Source organism: Tupaia chinensis, unplaced genomic scaffold (genome assembly GCF_000334495.1).
Source record: "Tupaia chinensis unplaced genomic scaffold, TupChi_1.0 Scaffold000450_1, whole genome shotgun sequence".
NCBI classification, from domain to species: Eukaryota; Metazoa; Chordata; class Mammalia; order Scandentia; family Tupaiidae; genus Tupaia; species Tupaia belangeri.
In genome coordinates this window covers 857,461-870,752 of record NW_006159956.1, presented here as the reverse complement: position 1 = coordinate 870,752, position 13,292 = coordinate 857,461, and the positions used below count along the sequence as shown (strand labels likewise).

Below are 13,292 nucleotides of genomic sequence, written 5' to 3'. Positions count from 1 at the left end.
GTCCCTATCTGACAGGGTCGTTGTGAGAAAGAAGTGGCTGAAATTTGCTTACAGGGCTTTGAGCCGAGCTCAGCATTTCACGAGCACGCATGAATGTGAGCTGTCTCTGTTCCGCCAGCACCGTGCTAACGAGCACTTTGCTCACCTCATCATCCTCGCCTTTCCAATGGCACCAGGCGCTAGGTGCCCTCGTTATCCACGTTTCAGAGAAGCTGAGGCTCAGAGGGGAAATATGCACCCAGCCACACGGCTGGTGAAGAGGGATGCTGTGATCTGGACTCTTGGACTCCAGAAACCACCTCTTAACCTTAGTTCTTCCCCTGTTCTGCCCCAGGCCCCCCTCTTTCTCATGCTCAGGCCTCCCATTCCCAGACCCTCCCTCAACCTGGCTGGACAGCAGGTCACAGACAGGCCTTGGATAGGGGAGTGACTTGGCAGGAGAATGGTGCTCTAGGGTGCTGACGCTTATCACCTTCATTTCCCCACAAAGTTCTGCCCCTCCCACCACATTGCTTTGGGTCTTGTAGCCATGGTGGTCTTCTGAGACCCCTGGAAATGCAGACCCCACATATCGCACCCACCTGTGACCAGCCCACCGCCACAGAGAGCCACTAGGAGTGGTTGACAGCCATCAGAACCCAGCTCAGGAGGCTGTGCCTTTCCTGGGTGTCCTGGAGAAGGAAGGAGCTGGGTCCCGGGGACGGTGGATTTCTCTTGTGATCATGAGATCACCAGGGTAGCCAGATACCATCGAGATCCTCCACCGTTCCCTTCTCCTCCTCCTCCTCCTCCTTCTTTTTGATATGTCACCGTTCCCTTCTCTACTTTTGCTCAGATCAGCACCCAGTTCTCCTTAGAAGGGATTCAGCACCATGGACAGGGCTCGAGCTGGAACTCTTGGAGAGAGCCCATTCAAGGGCTGCTCACTATTGTCCTGATGGCTCCTAAGCCTTTGCTCACGCTGTGCCACCACTTGAGTTGCCTAGCAACGGGATAAAGAGTGACAGGAAGGCTAAGGCACTGGATTCCCACATGGCCAACTATGGTTCAAGCCCTGGACCTGGTGACTTGAAAATCACACTGGGCACATGGGTGTGCATGTCCAAAATCCCAAGAGAACGGAGGAGAAGGGATTGTGATGGGGCCAACTCCCCTCGGGATTTCTCACTTTTCCCCTCTCTGTCTTTCTCTGGCAAGCACACATGCTCTAGGGTAAAAACCTAAAAAAAAGCAAAGCAAAGCAAAACAAAACAAAACGAACAAAAACCAAGGACCAGATCCCTACACCAACTAGGCCTCAGAGCACGGTAGTACATTGTGGTTTCAGGGAACTTAGGAGATGGAAGAGCCCTTCGAGACCACCAAATCCAGACAGCAAGTGCCTTTCATCTCCTAGACAAGCTCTAATCAATCAGTAGTGACTTCCCAGGGTACCGTGACAAGTCTGAGCTGACAAGTCTGGGCTCACAGCTTGATTGATTAGCCATGTCTGCTGAGGGTGGAGGAAAGGGTGGTGGCTATGCCATTGCTATCCCTTGTCTGACCAAGACCCAGGGAGGGCAGAGCAGCCTCATTAAGGTCACACAAGGGTGGGTGGCCGAACTGAGGCCGCATGCCAGTGCCCAGCCCCTGAGTCCAAGGCCCATTCTACCAGCACTCCCTGAGTCCAGCTGTGAGCCATGCAGGGTAAGAAGGGGTCAAGGGCAGATAAGGCTGCAATGCACTGCCCCATCCACAGGGCCTGAGGCCTGTTAGAATGAACTGACCTGGAAACTACTGGCCAGTCCCTTGAGATCTGATCTAGGCTGCTTGCTTAGGTGGTGGGGAAAGGAGAGGCAGGGTGCTCAGGGAGACATGCCACCTTGTGGCACCTCTGACCTGGGCTTGGGGGGCCTGTGTCCAGGTGGCCCAGCTGCCCCTGAGCCTGAAGGACAAAGGCTGGCACCACATCTGCATCGCCTGGACCACACGGGATGGCCTATGGTCTGCCTACCAGGACGGGGAGCTGCAGGGCTCCGGCGAGAACCTGGCAGCCTGGCATCCCATCAAGCCTCATGGCATCCTTATCCTGGGCCAGGAGCAGGTAAGGCTTGGGCTGGGACTGGGTCTGGAGGGGTAGTTATCCCACCTGCCCAGGACCCTTGAGGAGCAGGAGCTGGGCAGAGGGCACTGAAGACAGCTGTGATCCTTCAGTCCAGGTCCACCATTCTGCAGATGGGCAGACTGAGCCCAGAGAGAGCAGAAACCATGGGGGTGGGACTGGACCCTTGAGGTGGGACTTCAGGGGTACAGGGCTCTGACTCCGAGCCTGTCCCGCCACCTTTCCTGCTCTCTTGCTCCATATCTCCTTTCTCTGTTGCTGTCTCTGCCCAGGATACCCTGGGTGGCCGGTTTGATGCCACCCAGGCCTTCGTTGGTGACATCGCTCAGTTTAACCTGTGGGACCACGCCCTGACACCCACCCAGGTCCTGGGCATTGCCAACTGTACTGCACCGCTGCTGGGCAACGTGGTCCCCTGGGAAGACAAGCTGGTGGAGGCCTTTGGGGGTGCAACAAAGGCCACCTTCGATGTCTGCAAGGGGAGGGCCAAGGCATGAGGGGCCACCTCATCTGGACCCCTCCCTCGCCTCTCTTCCTTCCTTTTTAAAATCTATCTCCCTCCCTTTTCCTTCTCTCTGCCTCTCCAAAGTAACATACACTTTCTCTTTTTCTTTAAGTTTGCTTCATTTCCTCCATGAGAGAAAGAGAGAGAGAGAGAGGCACCCCCCAGTTGGGTCTGCCCTCTCTAGTCCACCCCCATCTTGGCCAGCCCGGATCATAGGCACACACCTGTGTACCTGGTGTGGACAGGAGGACCCCCCCAAAGGTGAACCTGGGACCTTCCCATGTGGGCCAAGAATAAGGGAGTGTTATGTTACTGCCGTACCCCCACCCTGGCCGTGCCTCCTGTCTCCACTCCCCTAGACCCATACCTTCAGAGTGCTCTGCCCTGGGATGGGTGTCCTCTAATCCCACCTGGATGAGGACAATATCTCAAGTCAACTGGTCAAGCTTGGGGTGAGTCCAGGCTCTGCCATGCCCCTGCCATTCCACTGGAGCATCTGTCACCTTGCCCGTCAGCCAAGTCTGATCCCACTAGTCTCTGAAGCACCCCACATGGGTGGTGTGTGAGAGGGCCTGCTAGCTCAGTGCTGGGGTAGCTGCTGCCCCCCAAGCCCTCCTGGAGCAGGCCTGGCCCCACCAGGCTGTGGAAGGGGAGGAGGCAAGCGCTCAGACTACCTTTCCATCTTCCGGCCAGCTATCAGCCAAGGGCAGCAGATCCTGATGGAGCCGCCCACCCTGCCTACACCCTCCCTTGTCCTCCTCCTCCCTCATTTTTGTGTCAGTGGTTTGAATGTCGGCTCCATGCCTGGCCCAGCCCCCTCAGTTTCTAGGACATTTCCTTTTCAACTCCAGCCTGGAGGGCTGGGAACCAAGACCCCAGGAGGCCAAAGGGCCACAGTCACTCCTCAGCCACCCACGACTGTGCCCACTGGTCCAGTCACCCCTGCCCTTCTGCACCCAGGACAGGGCCTGGGCCACTTCATTCTGGGCTGGGAGCAGCTTAAGGCAGAGGCTCTGAGATTCCAGAGACCCTATTTCTGGCAGAGCCAAGTTGCCTACCCACTCTGCATGACCCTGGGGAGGAAGGAAGAAGACGGTGGCAAGACACAGGAATGACAGGCAGAGCACTGGGAGGGAGAGGGGCCCTTGGTCCCTAGCCAGCCCTGCTATGAACCTGCTGTGTGGCCTTCTGTTAGGCCCTGCCCTCTCTGGGCCTGACCTTTCTCATGTGAGCTGCGGCCTTGCCTTGGTCACTCTCAAGAGCTCTCTAAATGAGAGTGAGACGGTCAGTCACTCCAGGTGGACAGGACAGCAAAGCCTGAGCACCCACCCGATGACCCCACCAGGAACTTGCAGGAGCAGGTCCTGGGACTGGGCAGCAGATGGGATAAGGCTAGGCCTGGGTTAGGGTCAGAGCCAGAGAGTTAGGGTAAGGCAGGCTTCAAGACAGACCAATCTCACATGCAGACTCTAACATCCAGCTCCGTCTGGCTCTCTCAGCCTGGCATGCCTGCCTGTGCAAGTATCTCAAAGGGCTGGTGTCTTCCTGCTTCCCGATCCCACTACTGAGTCCTCAGCAGCTCCCTGAGCAAAACTGTCAGCTGGGGAAAGCCATCCAGTCTGAGCTCTGTCTTATGAGAGATGGGGAGAACTCAGAGAGGGCCAGTGACTTGCACAGAATCACACAGCTTGACGAGGACTAGAACCCAGGGCTCGGACTCATCAGTGCCCTACCCCCACACCATACTGCCTACCTTCAGGGTCTTGAATCCAGCCTGCACCTAAGAGGGTGGACATTTGAGAGGTCAGGACACTCTCCAACATGACACCTGAAACATCTTTCTTTACAGCATCCAAACATCTTGGCAGGCTCCCCGCCCCCAGGAGGTAGGGAAGGAGGGATATGATCCCTGGGTGTCCTGGCAGAGTGGAGAGCCGGGACACAGGTCACCTACTGGCTGTCTGAGCAGCTGCAGGCTTCCTACCCAGGTGGGCATGGTGCCTCTTGCCCCCTCTCTGTTCCCTGTCTCCCCTCCCCACGGCCACTTTTAGCCCTTAGCCAAGAGGTAAGGTAAGAGCTGCAGCCTGCAGGGCTCAGTGCCATGGAAACTTCTCCAAGACTTGTTGCCTCAGGCCCCCAGATCCTAGTTTCCATTTCAAGAGCACAAACAGTTGCTCAGCACCTCCAGTCCAACTCCCTCCCCCTACCAAGAAAGAGCAATGGCGGGCTTCCGACTGCCTGATCTGGGTTGTCCTGGTAACAGCCGATGACATCAGCCTGAGTGATGGGTCTAGTGTCTCATCATCATGACGCGCGCTGTTGCTGGGGTGACGGCAGAATTCAGAACTTAGCTGTCGCAGGCACTGAGTTTTCTTGGGTTTCTGTTATCCTGAAGGAGAGGGCATTCACGGCAGCCTTGGGGAAGGTGGAGCCTTAGGAGGGAGGTGGTAGAGCTAGCTTGGTCACTCAGTCCTCAGAGGTACCACCCCAAGTCCTTTATGCCTTGTCACGGTGCTGCTGAGACGTCTGAGCCTGTTCCCATGCTGAGTCACGCTGGTCAGCCCTCCGGAAGGGACAGGAACACATCGGAGACATTGGGGTGTGGGTTCTGGTGAGGGGCCTGGCTCCCCGTTTCCAAAGCCTCCACCTCTCCATCTGTTTATCGCTCCATGTGACAAGCACCTGCTGTCCAGACTCTGGCTTGACACCTTGCGCTGCTGTTCCCAGGCACACCCGACAAGACGAGGCCAGAGGAGCTGCCCTGGTGCACGTCCATGTGCCCGTGGTGAGCCAGTCACCAGCGTCGCTCGGTTATCCTCAGCACAGTTCCAAGTTAACACTATTCTTAGCCCTGTCACACAGCACAGAGAGGTGAAGTCACCTTCCTGGGGCCAATCAGCCGGCCAGTGATGGAGCCCAGATTTTAAACCAAAGCAGGCTCCATCCAGGGTGCACCCCTCAACCCGAGAGGACAAGCACCCCAAAACTCCATGTGTACAATAGGACTGGGCCCCGAGGCTCCTGGTGTGTCCCTCCCCCTCATGGAGTCTGAGGTAGAGAATCAGGCGTGGGTGAGCAGGCCCCAGGCCAGGGGTCCTTGGCAAACCTGCAGGAAGGGCCTCCTCTCTGCTGTGTGCCCCAGCCTCCACACTTCCCTAATTCCACTGGATCTCCAGAAGAGCTGGAAGGGAAGAGGCAGCTGGATGCCCCGCCCCCACTCCTCCCTGGAGTCCCAGCAGGGAAGGGGAGGGAAAGGGCCCCTCCTCAAACCCTGCTTTGGGCCAAGCCCCACGCCAGGTGCTTCACAGCTGTTACCTGCCAGATTTCCCACTGTGTGACATGCGGTCCCCCCCCCAGCGTCCCAAGGGGATGGCCATCCCTTCGCTGGGACTGTGCATGACCCAGGACCACCAATGGGCAGGGCAGTTCTTAGAGAAAGGAGGTCCTTGTGTGCAGGTGAGGGGACTGAGACCCAGGGAAGGCCCCGAGCTAGGACATGGGGACACAGGGAGCCCAGCTTTCTGACTGCGTTCAGTCTCCTCCAGAACTGGGTTTCCCTGCTTTTATGAGTTCCAGCTCCCTTGGCTGGAGCACAACGGGGTGGAGTCCCCTCCTAAAAGTGGGATCAGTCTCTTTACCCCTTTATTCCAACTGCCTGCCTCCCCAGACCCCACCTCCCGCTCTGACTCCTGACCCTGCTGGGTGGGGAAGGCTCATGCGGCCCAGGCTGAACAGCGAGTAAGCATGTCAGGTTGTCCGGTACTGTCCCCAGTGCACCCCCGAAGACCCTCCCCACCCTCTCCTTCCCCCTTCTCCTCGCCCTATTTTGTACATAGTGATGTGAGATACAACGTGTGTGGATGTGTGTGCGTGTGTGGGTGTATGATCTATGTCATGGTTTTTGTTACCTTTTTGTTTTTGTAAATTTGAATGTTCACAATAAACATGCTGTTTACTCGGAGGCTCTTCTTTGTAGGGGTGGGGCTCCCCGGGGGGTGGGGATGTGCCAGGCCGGAAGAAGGTGGCTGTCTGGGGTGGGGCAGTAGGCAAAGGCCAAGGGGGTGCCTATCTCCGGGTTGCCCCAAAGCCTCACCTACCTCCAAATGTCCCCCCTCACCTGATAGGTTCGTCCAGGTCCCAGATGCAGACACGCCCCCTTTCCCAGGATTTATGCTGGAAGGATGTAAAGGACACAAGTCCCACATGGAGACTGTCCTAGTTCTGAAAACTGGGCTTTGGCCTCATTCTGACACCCCATACCCACCTTGTGCCCCAGTTCTGCGATCCACGGCCCTGACTTGTTCCCAGGGACCCAATCGACCGGAGTCACCTTGCCTGGCCTCCCAGAGTGTATTCCGTAGGGTCCTGGTCTCCTAGCCCCTGGGAGAGGGAAGAGGAAAGGACCCCTCCTTGGTCTACCCCCAGACTGGACTCTCAGATCAGCATCCCCCACACCGATCCTCCAGAGTCCATCCCATCCACGGCGGGGTCTCGATCTAGTCTCCAGGCCTCCCCGGCCACACCATCTTAGGGGCACAAAGACACATCCTCCCACTCCATCAGTAACATCATTTCCCTTGACTGGGCCTTGTTCACAGATGTCTCCTGTGAAAAGCCAGGGGCTAGTCAGAGATTGGAGGTCACACCAGCAGGACCAGGATTCCCAGACTTCTTCAAAGCTTCCCAAACTTCCACCAAGAGTAACTTGACCCCAGAAGGAGCAGGAGGAAGGGATGGCTGAAGAGACACCTAGCAGGAAAACCGCCCGAAGGTGTGTGGGCAGATGTGTTGGCGGGTGAGGAGAGAAGCTTGGACCACGGTTTCTGTTCCCTCCACAAGCCAGTTGGTAAGGCCAGCCCTGAGCTGGGGGAAGCACCTAGACTTGAGAAGAGGGGATTTGATACAGCAGTTTTGGAGAGCAAGACCTCAAATAAGGAATGTGTGCTAAGATTGCAGGCAGGCTGAAACGGCCCTGGAGATCTCTGGCCGTGAATTTAAAATGACAGTGAGCACACACCAGCACCTGTGCTTCGCTGTGCCAACATTCCGCGGTGCAGGTGGAGTGAAGCAGGTGGACAGCAGGAGTTCCCCGAGGTTGCCCATTGCCAGCTGAGGGGGACAGAGGGAGAGGGTGTTTGCAAGGAAATCATTGCAAGAGAGGATAAACAAGACCTATCTGCCTGCAGCTGAATCCTTCTAGGTGGTAAATAATTTTAAATATTTTTATTTTAAACAAATCTGGATTCGTTTTAGAATAGAATGAAAACAAAAAAAAAAAATACACCACATTTTTTCTCAGATTATATAGCAGACTTTCCCTGAAATCAGCATTTGTATATCTAGGTGTTATGGTTTGAACATCCCTGCCTAAATGCCAAGTTGAGATTTAACCACTGGCCCAGCCTTGGTAACAGCATGCTGAACCACAGTGCTGGAAACCACGTGGCCACAGGTTCAGGTCCCTGGGTCAATCTGAAAACACAGAGGGTGTGCGTGCATGTGCCCAAGATCTTGGCAAGCTGGAGGGCTGGGAGGAGAGACCTCCCTCTCATGCACATTCTCTTGATCATACATTTTTTTTTTTGAAAGAAAAATTGGAGAGGTAGGGCCTTTAAGAAGTGATTAATGGGGCCAGCAGGTGGCATGAAGGTTAAGTCATCTGGATCCCACATGGCTGAGTGGTTTGAGTCCCAGACCTAGCAGCTTGAGAATCACACCACGTGCATGTGCGTGCATGCCCCAAATCCCAAGATGAAAATGGAGAAGGGATTGAGGCACTCCCCCCAGGGAATGATTTCTCATTTTCCCTTTCTGTTTATCTCTGTCAAGCACATGCACCCTATGGCAAAAAACTAAAAACAAACAAACAAACAAAAAGAGTTCCCAGGCTCTCTGTGGAACTCCAGAGTTACGCTTCCAGCGCGGAGTGAGTTGGAACATCGCCAGCACTTGGGCAGACAAGTGCCCGCCTCCAGTCCGCTCTGCCATTGGTTAAGGAGCTGTCTGCTCCTCAGCTATAGCTTGCCAAAAGCAAAAGTAAATTCACTCTGGAGAAAGCGAACATCATCCAAACGCTCACATAATATTTTTGTTATACAAGGTTTGACATTCAATAAAAGTTATCAGACATATCTGGAAACAAACGGAATGACTGAAAATCCAAGGGAGGGAAAATTATCATAGAGGCCAATAGACCTACACATCTGAGAAAATTACACAAAAGTAAATACACTCAGGAGTACAAGAGAAACTAGAGAAATCTGAATAAGACGGCATCAATGGGTGCCAGCAGGTGGTGTGGTGATTACGACACTGGACTCCCACATGGCTGACTGTAGTTCGAGTCCCGGACTTGGTGGCTTGCTTTCTCACCTCCCCCTGCCCAGTCAAACTTAAAATAATAATAATAATAATAATAATAAATAAAATTAATTCTTTTTTAAAAAGGACTGTATCAACACTAATGTACTGGGGTGATATTATACTCTAGTTTTGCAGGATGTTGTCCTTGGGGAAACTGAGTAAAGGATGCATGGGATCTGTATTATTTCTTATGACTGAGTGTGAATCTACAACTATCTCAAAAAGTTTAATTTTAAAAAGGCCAAAATGGGGCTGATCCCAAGGTTTGGTGTTTGAGGGAGCCAGATCCCACATGGCCAAACAAGGTTGGGTCCCAGCCCCAGTGGCTTGAAGAGGTGGAGGAAAGGGGACTGCAGCACGACTGCATGCCCACTGGGGGTTGTTTCTTCCTCTCTCTCTGTCTCTCTGTCTCCCTCTTGCAAGAGCACACACCCTCTGGCAGTTAAAAAGAAAATTAAAAGGCCAAAATGGATAGTGAGGTTATATGACACAAACATGAGAACGATTATGGTTGCTGTGTTCAGGGTATTAGATGACAAATAGGAGGATTTCTCTCTTTTTTGAGATTTATTTATTTTTAATTTTATTTATTATTCTTCTTCAATTTTGACCAGAGAATGACAGGGAGAAAGGGAGAGGAAGGAAACAAATCACCAGATCCAAGGCTTTTCAAACCGTGGTTGGCCATGTGGGAGTCCAGCACCCTAACCACCATGGCACCTGCCGGCCCCGAATAGGAGGATTTCAACAGAACTGTAACTACAAAAACTCATCAAATGCAAATTCTACAACTGAAAAATATATTCACTGAACTTGGGAACTCAATGAAGATGTGTAACAGGAGATCAGATACAGCTGAAGAAGGAATTTGTGAACTCTATTAAAGAGATTAAAAGAAATAATCCAGAATAAAGACTGACAAAAGGATTAGAGAGAAGATGAAAGGGCAAATGATTAATAGTGAAAAGGCCTAACACATAAGGAGCCTCCAAAGAAGAAAACAACACCATTATGGCAGAAACAGCATTCGAATAGATAATATCTGAGAATTTTCCCCAAACTGCTGAAAGACATTAAGTCACAGACCAAAGAATTTCAGGGAAGTCTAAATATGAGAAATGTAAAATATACACACGGTCAAACACACACACACACACACACACACACGAGTTCAGCCCCTGATGGTGAAACAATCATAAGTGAAAAACAAAGAGAAAAATCTTGAAAGTAACCAGAGGAAAAAGGTTCATTACCTTCCAAGGAGCAATGGCAAGACTGACAGCCAAGTTCAGCAGAAGGAATGGAGAAAGAAGTCTCAAATGACACCTGCAGAGTGATGGGAGGGAGTCACTGCCCTAGAGGCAGTGTGGCCATCTGCCATGGGGGCCAGCAGATGGCATAGCAGCTATGTCACTGGATGCCCATGTCATGGCTGACAGCAGTTCGAACCCCAGACCTGGTTGCTTGAAACTCATACAGGGCACATGTATGTGCATGCCCAAGAACCAGGAGGAGAACGGAGAAGGGATTGTGGTGTGGCCATCCCCCCCAGGGGGTGATTTCTCACTTTCCCTTTCACTGTCTCTGTCTCTCACTCTCTGGCAAGCACACACCCCCTAAGGCAAAAACCTCTAAAAAAGAAAAAAAAAATTGAGAAAAAAATAGCCTTATAATACATAAAGTAAAAATTGATGAAACCAAATGAAAAAAAAATGAGAGATTCATAACCGTAGTGGAGGTTATGACTTTTTAACACACCTCTGTCAATAACCTACAGAACAAGCAGACAAAACATTCAGTGTGAGTATAGAAATTTTGAACAAAATTATTAACATACTTGATCTAACAAAGCAGCTACAGAATAGACATTCTTTCCAACTACACATGAAAATTTTACCCAAACTTACTGTAGTAGGCAGAGCAATATCCTGTATTGTTTCCATCCTAATCCTCACAACTGTAATTACTTGGTATGTTGCATGGCAAAGGGGAACAAGGTTGCATATGGAATTAAGGTTGCTAATCAGATGGCCATGAGATAAGGAGATTAACCTGGATTATCCGGATGGACCCGATGTAATCACAAGGGTGCTTAGACATGGAGGAGGGAGGCAGGACAGTCAGTGTCAGAGGAATGAAGTGTGAGAAAGACTCAGCAGGCCACTGTTGACTTTGAAGATAGAAGGGGACCATGAACCAAGAATTCTGGAAACCTCTAGAAGCTGGAAAAGGAAAGAAAACAGAGTCTCCCTCTAGAGCCTCAGGTGGAACGCAACCCTGGGACACCTAGGATCTAGCTCAATGAGACCTGTTGCAGACTTTTGACCTGAAGAAGTATAAGATAATAAACTTACATTGATTGAATTCACTAAGTTTGTGGTACTTTGTTACAGCAGCCACTGGAAACTAATACACAATGACTGATCATACGCTTAGATAGGAAGAAAGTATCAAATACGTTTAGAGAATGAAAGCATGCTGAATATGAACCCAGAAATCAATAATAACAATAATAATATTGGGGGTTAAGGGTGCACTCACAGGAGGAGGCCTGCTGAGACCAGGTCCAAGTCTTCCAGTGGGTTGGTGGAGCCTAGGCCACAGAGAGTGCCAGGCAATAGTTTCATTTCTTTCTCTATTTGTATGTCCTTTATTTTATTCTCTTGTCTGACTGCATTGGCTACAACTTCCAGTACTATGTTGAAAAGGAGTGGAGAAAGTGGGCAGCCTTATCTTGTTCACTTTTAATGGGGAAGCTCTCAGCTTTTTTCTCTTCAGTATGGTGTTGGCTATGGGTTTGTCATATATGAATTTTATTGTGTTGAGAAATGTCCCTTCTATTTTTTCAAAAATTATTAAATTTTATGCATAATAATTATTTGACCAGAGAGAGAGGAAAAGTGAGAAAGCAAGCCACCAGGTCTGACTCAAACCATGGTCAGCCATGTGGGAGTCCACTACCATGCCACCATGCCACCTACTGCCCCTGTCCCTTCTATTTTTAACCCTACCCATTCATCATTTCAAAAAAAACCTCTGTTTACTATGCAGCACCCGGCAAAACATTCTGTTGTCTCTAGACAACAATTTTTGATAACAACTTGAACTAAATAATAATGAAAATATAGAAAAACAAAGGGAACCAGCAGTTAGCGTAATGCCTATGTCGCTAGACTCCCACGTAGTTGACCGCGGTTCGTTTCCCGGACCCGGTGGCTTAAAACTCATGCCGGGCGCATGTGCGTGCATGCCCAAGATCCCAAGAGGAGAATGGAGAAGGGATTGCGGCGTGACCATCCCCCCTAGGGGGTGATTTCTTGCTTTCTGTCTCTCTGTCTCTCTCTGTCTGTCTGGCAGGCGCACGTGCCCTATAGCGAAAATCTCTCCAAAAAACAAAACAAAACAAAACATGTGAAAGTCAGCCCCATAGCCTAGTGGTTAAGGATGCTATATGCCACATGGCCGACCAAGCAGTTTGAATCCTGGAGTTGGTGGCTTGAAAAACACACCAGGCATGTGTGCTCAGAATCCGAAAAGGATGGAAAAATGGACATAGGATTGCAGCGTGACCACACCCCAGTGGGGGATGCTTCTTTCCTCTCCCCCCTTTCTGTTTCTGGTGAGTGCATATGCCCTCTGACAAATTTTTAAAACATAAAAGTCAGGACAAGCAGTTGGCATAATGGCTATGTTGCTGGACTCCCATGTAGTCAACTGCAGTTCGAGTCCCAGACCCAGTGGCTTAAATTCATGCCGGCCATGTGTGCATGCATGCCTGCCCAAGATCCTGAGAGAATGGAGGAGAAAGGATTGCGACATGGCCATCTCCCCTGGGGGGTGATTTCTCACTTTCTGTCTCTCTGTTTCTCTCTGTCTTTCTGGCAAGCGCATGCACCCTATAGCAAAAAACCTCTCTCCCCAAAACAACATATATAAAAGTTATGTGAAATGCAGTTAAAACTGCACTGAGAGGAAAGTTTATGGCCTTAACTGTATATGTTAGCAAAGAAAGAAGACTAGCAGCCATTAAGTTTCCATCTCAAGGAGTTGGGAAAAAAACAAACGGGAATCAAATGGAAAAAACATAGAAGGAAATACGGTAACAGCGGAGGTTAATGAACTACTGGGTCATTGGGAAAGCCCTAACACATTTTTGCACTGAAAAATACATCGCGGTTTTCCGGATCACCTAATTGAAAACAAAAATATTGTAGAGAGAACCAAGAAAGCCAAAAGTTAGATCTTTTTGAACAAGAACTCAGGGTGGGTAAGTCTTAGAGAAGTAGAAAGAAGAGAAATGCAGGGAGTAAATTCTAGTAGCTA

The 13,292-nt window shown here is 50.9% G+C and overlaps 1 protein-coding gene across 1 annotated transcript in view; it reads left to right on the top strand.

Annotated features, from left to right (window-relative positions):
• NPTXR (neuronal pentraxin receptor) overlaps positions 1–2,624 on the top strand; it is a 32,476-nt gene extending 29,852 nt beyond the window's left edge. The window contains exons 8-9 of the mRNA XM_006155381.1: positions 1,904–2,083; positions 2,374–2,624. Of these exons, the coding sequence (XP_006155443.1) occupies positions 1,904–2,083; positions 2,374–2,598 (405 nt within the window). The 3' untranslated portion in view covers positions 2,599–2,624. The remainder of the gene's footprint in view (positions 1–1,903; positions 2,084–2,373) is intronic.
• The last annotated feature ends 10,668 nt before the right edge of the window (positions 2,625–13,292 follow it).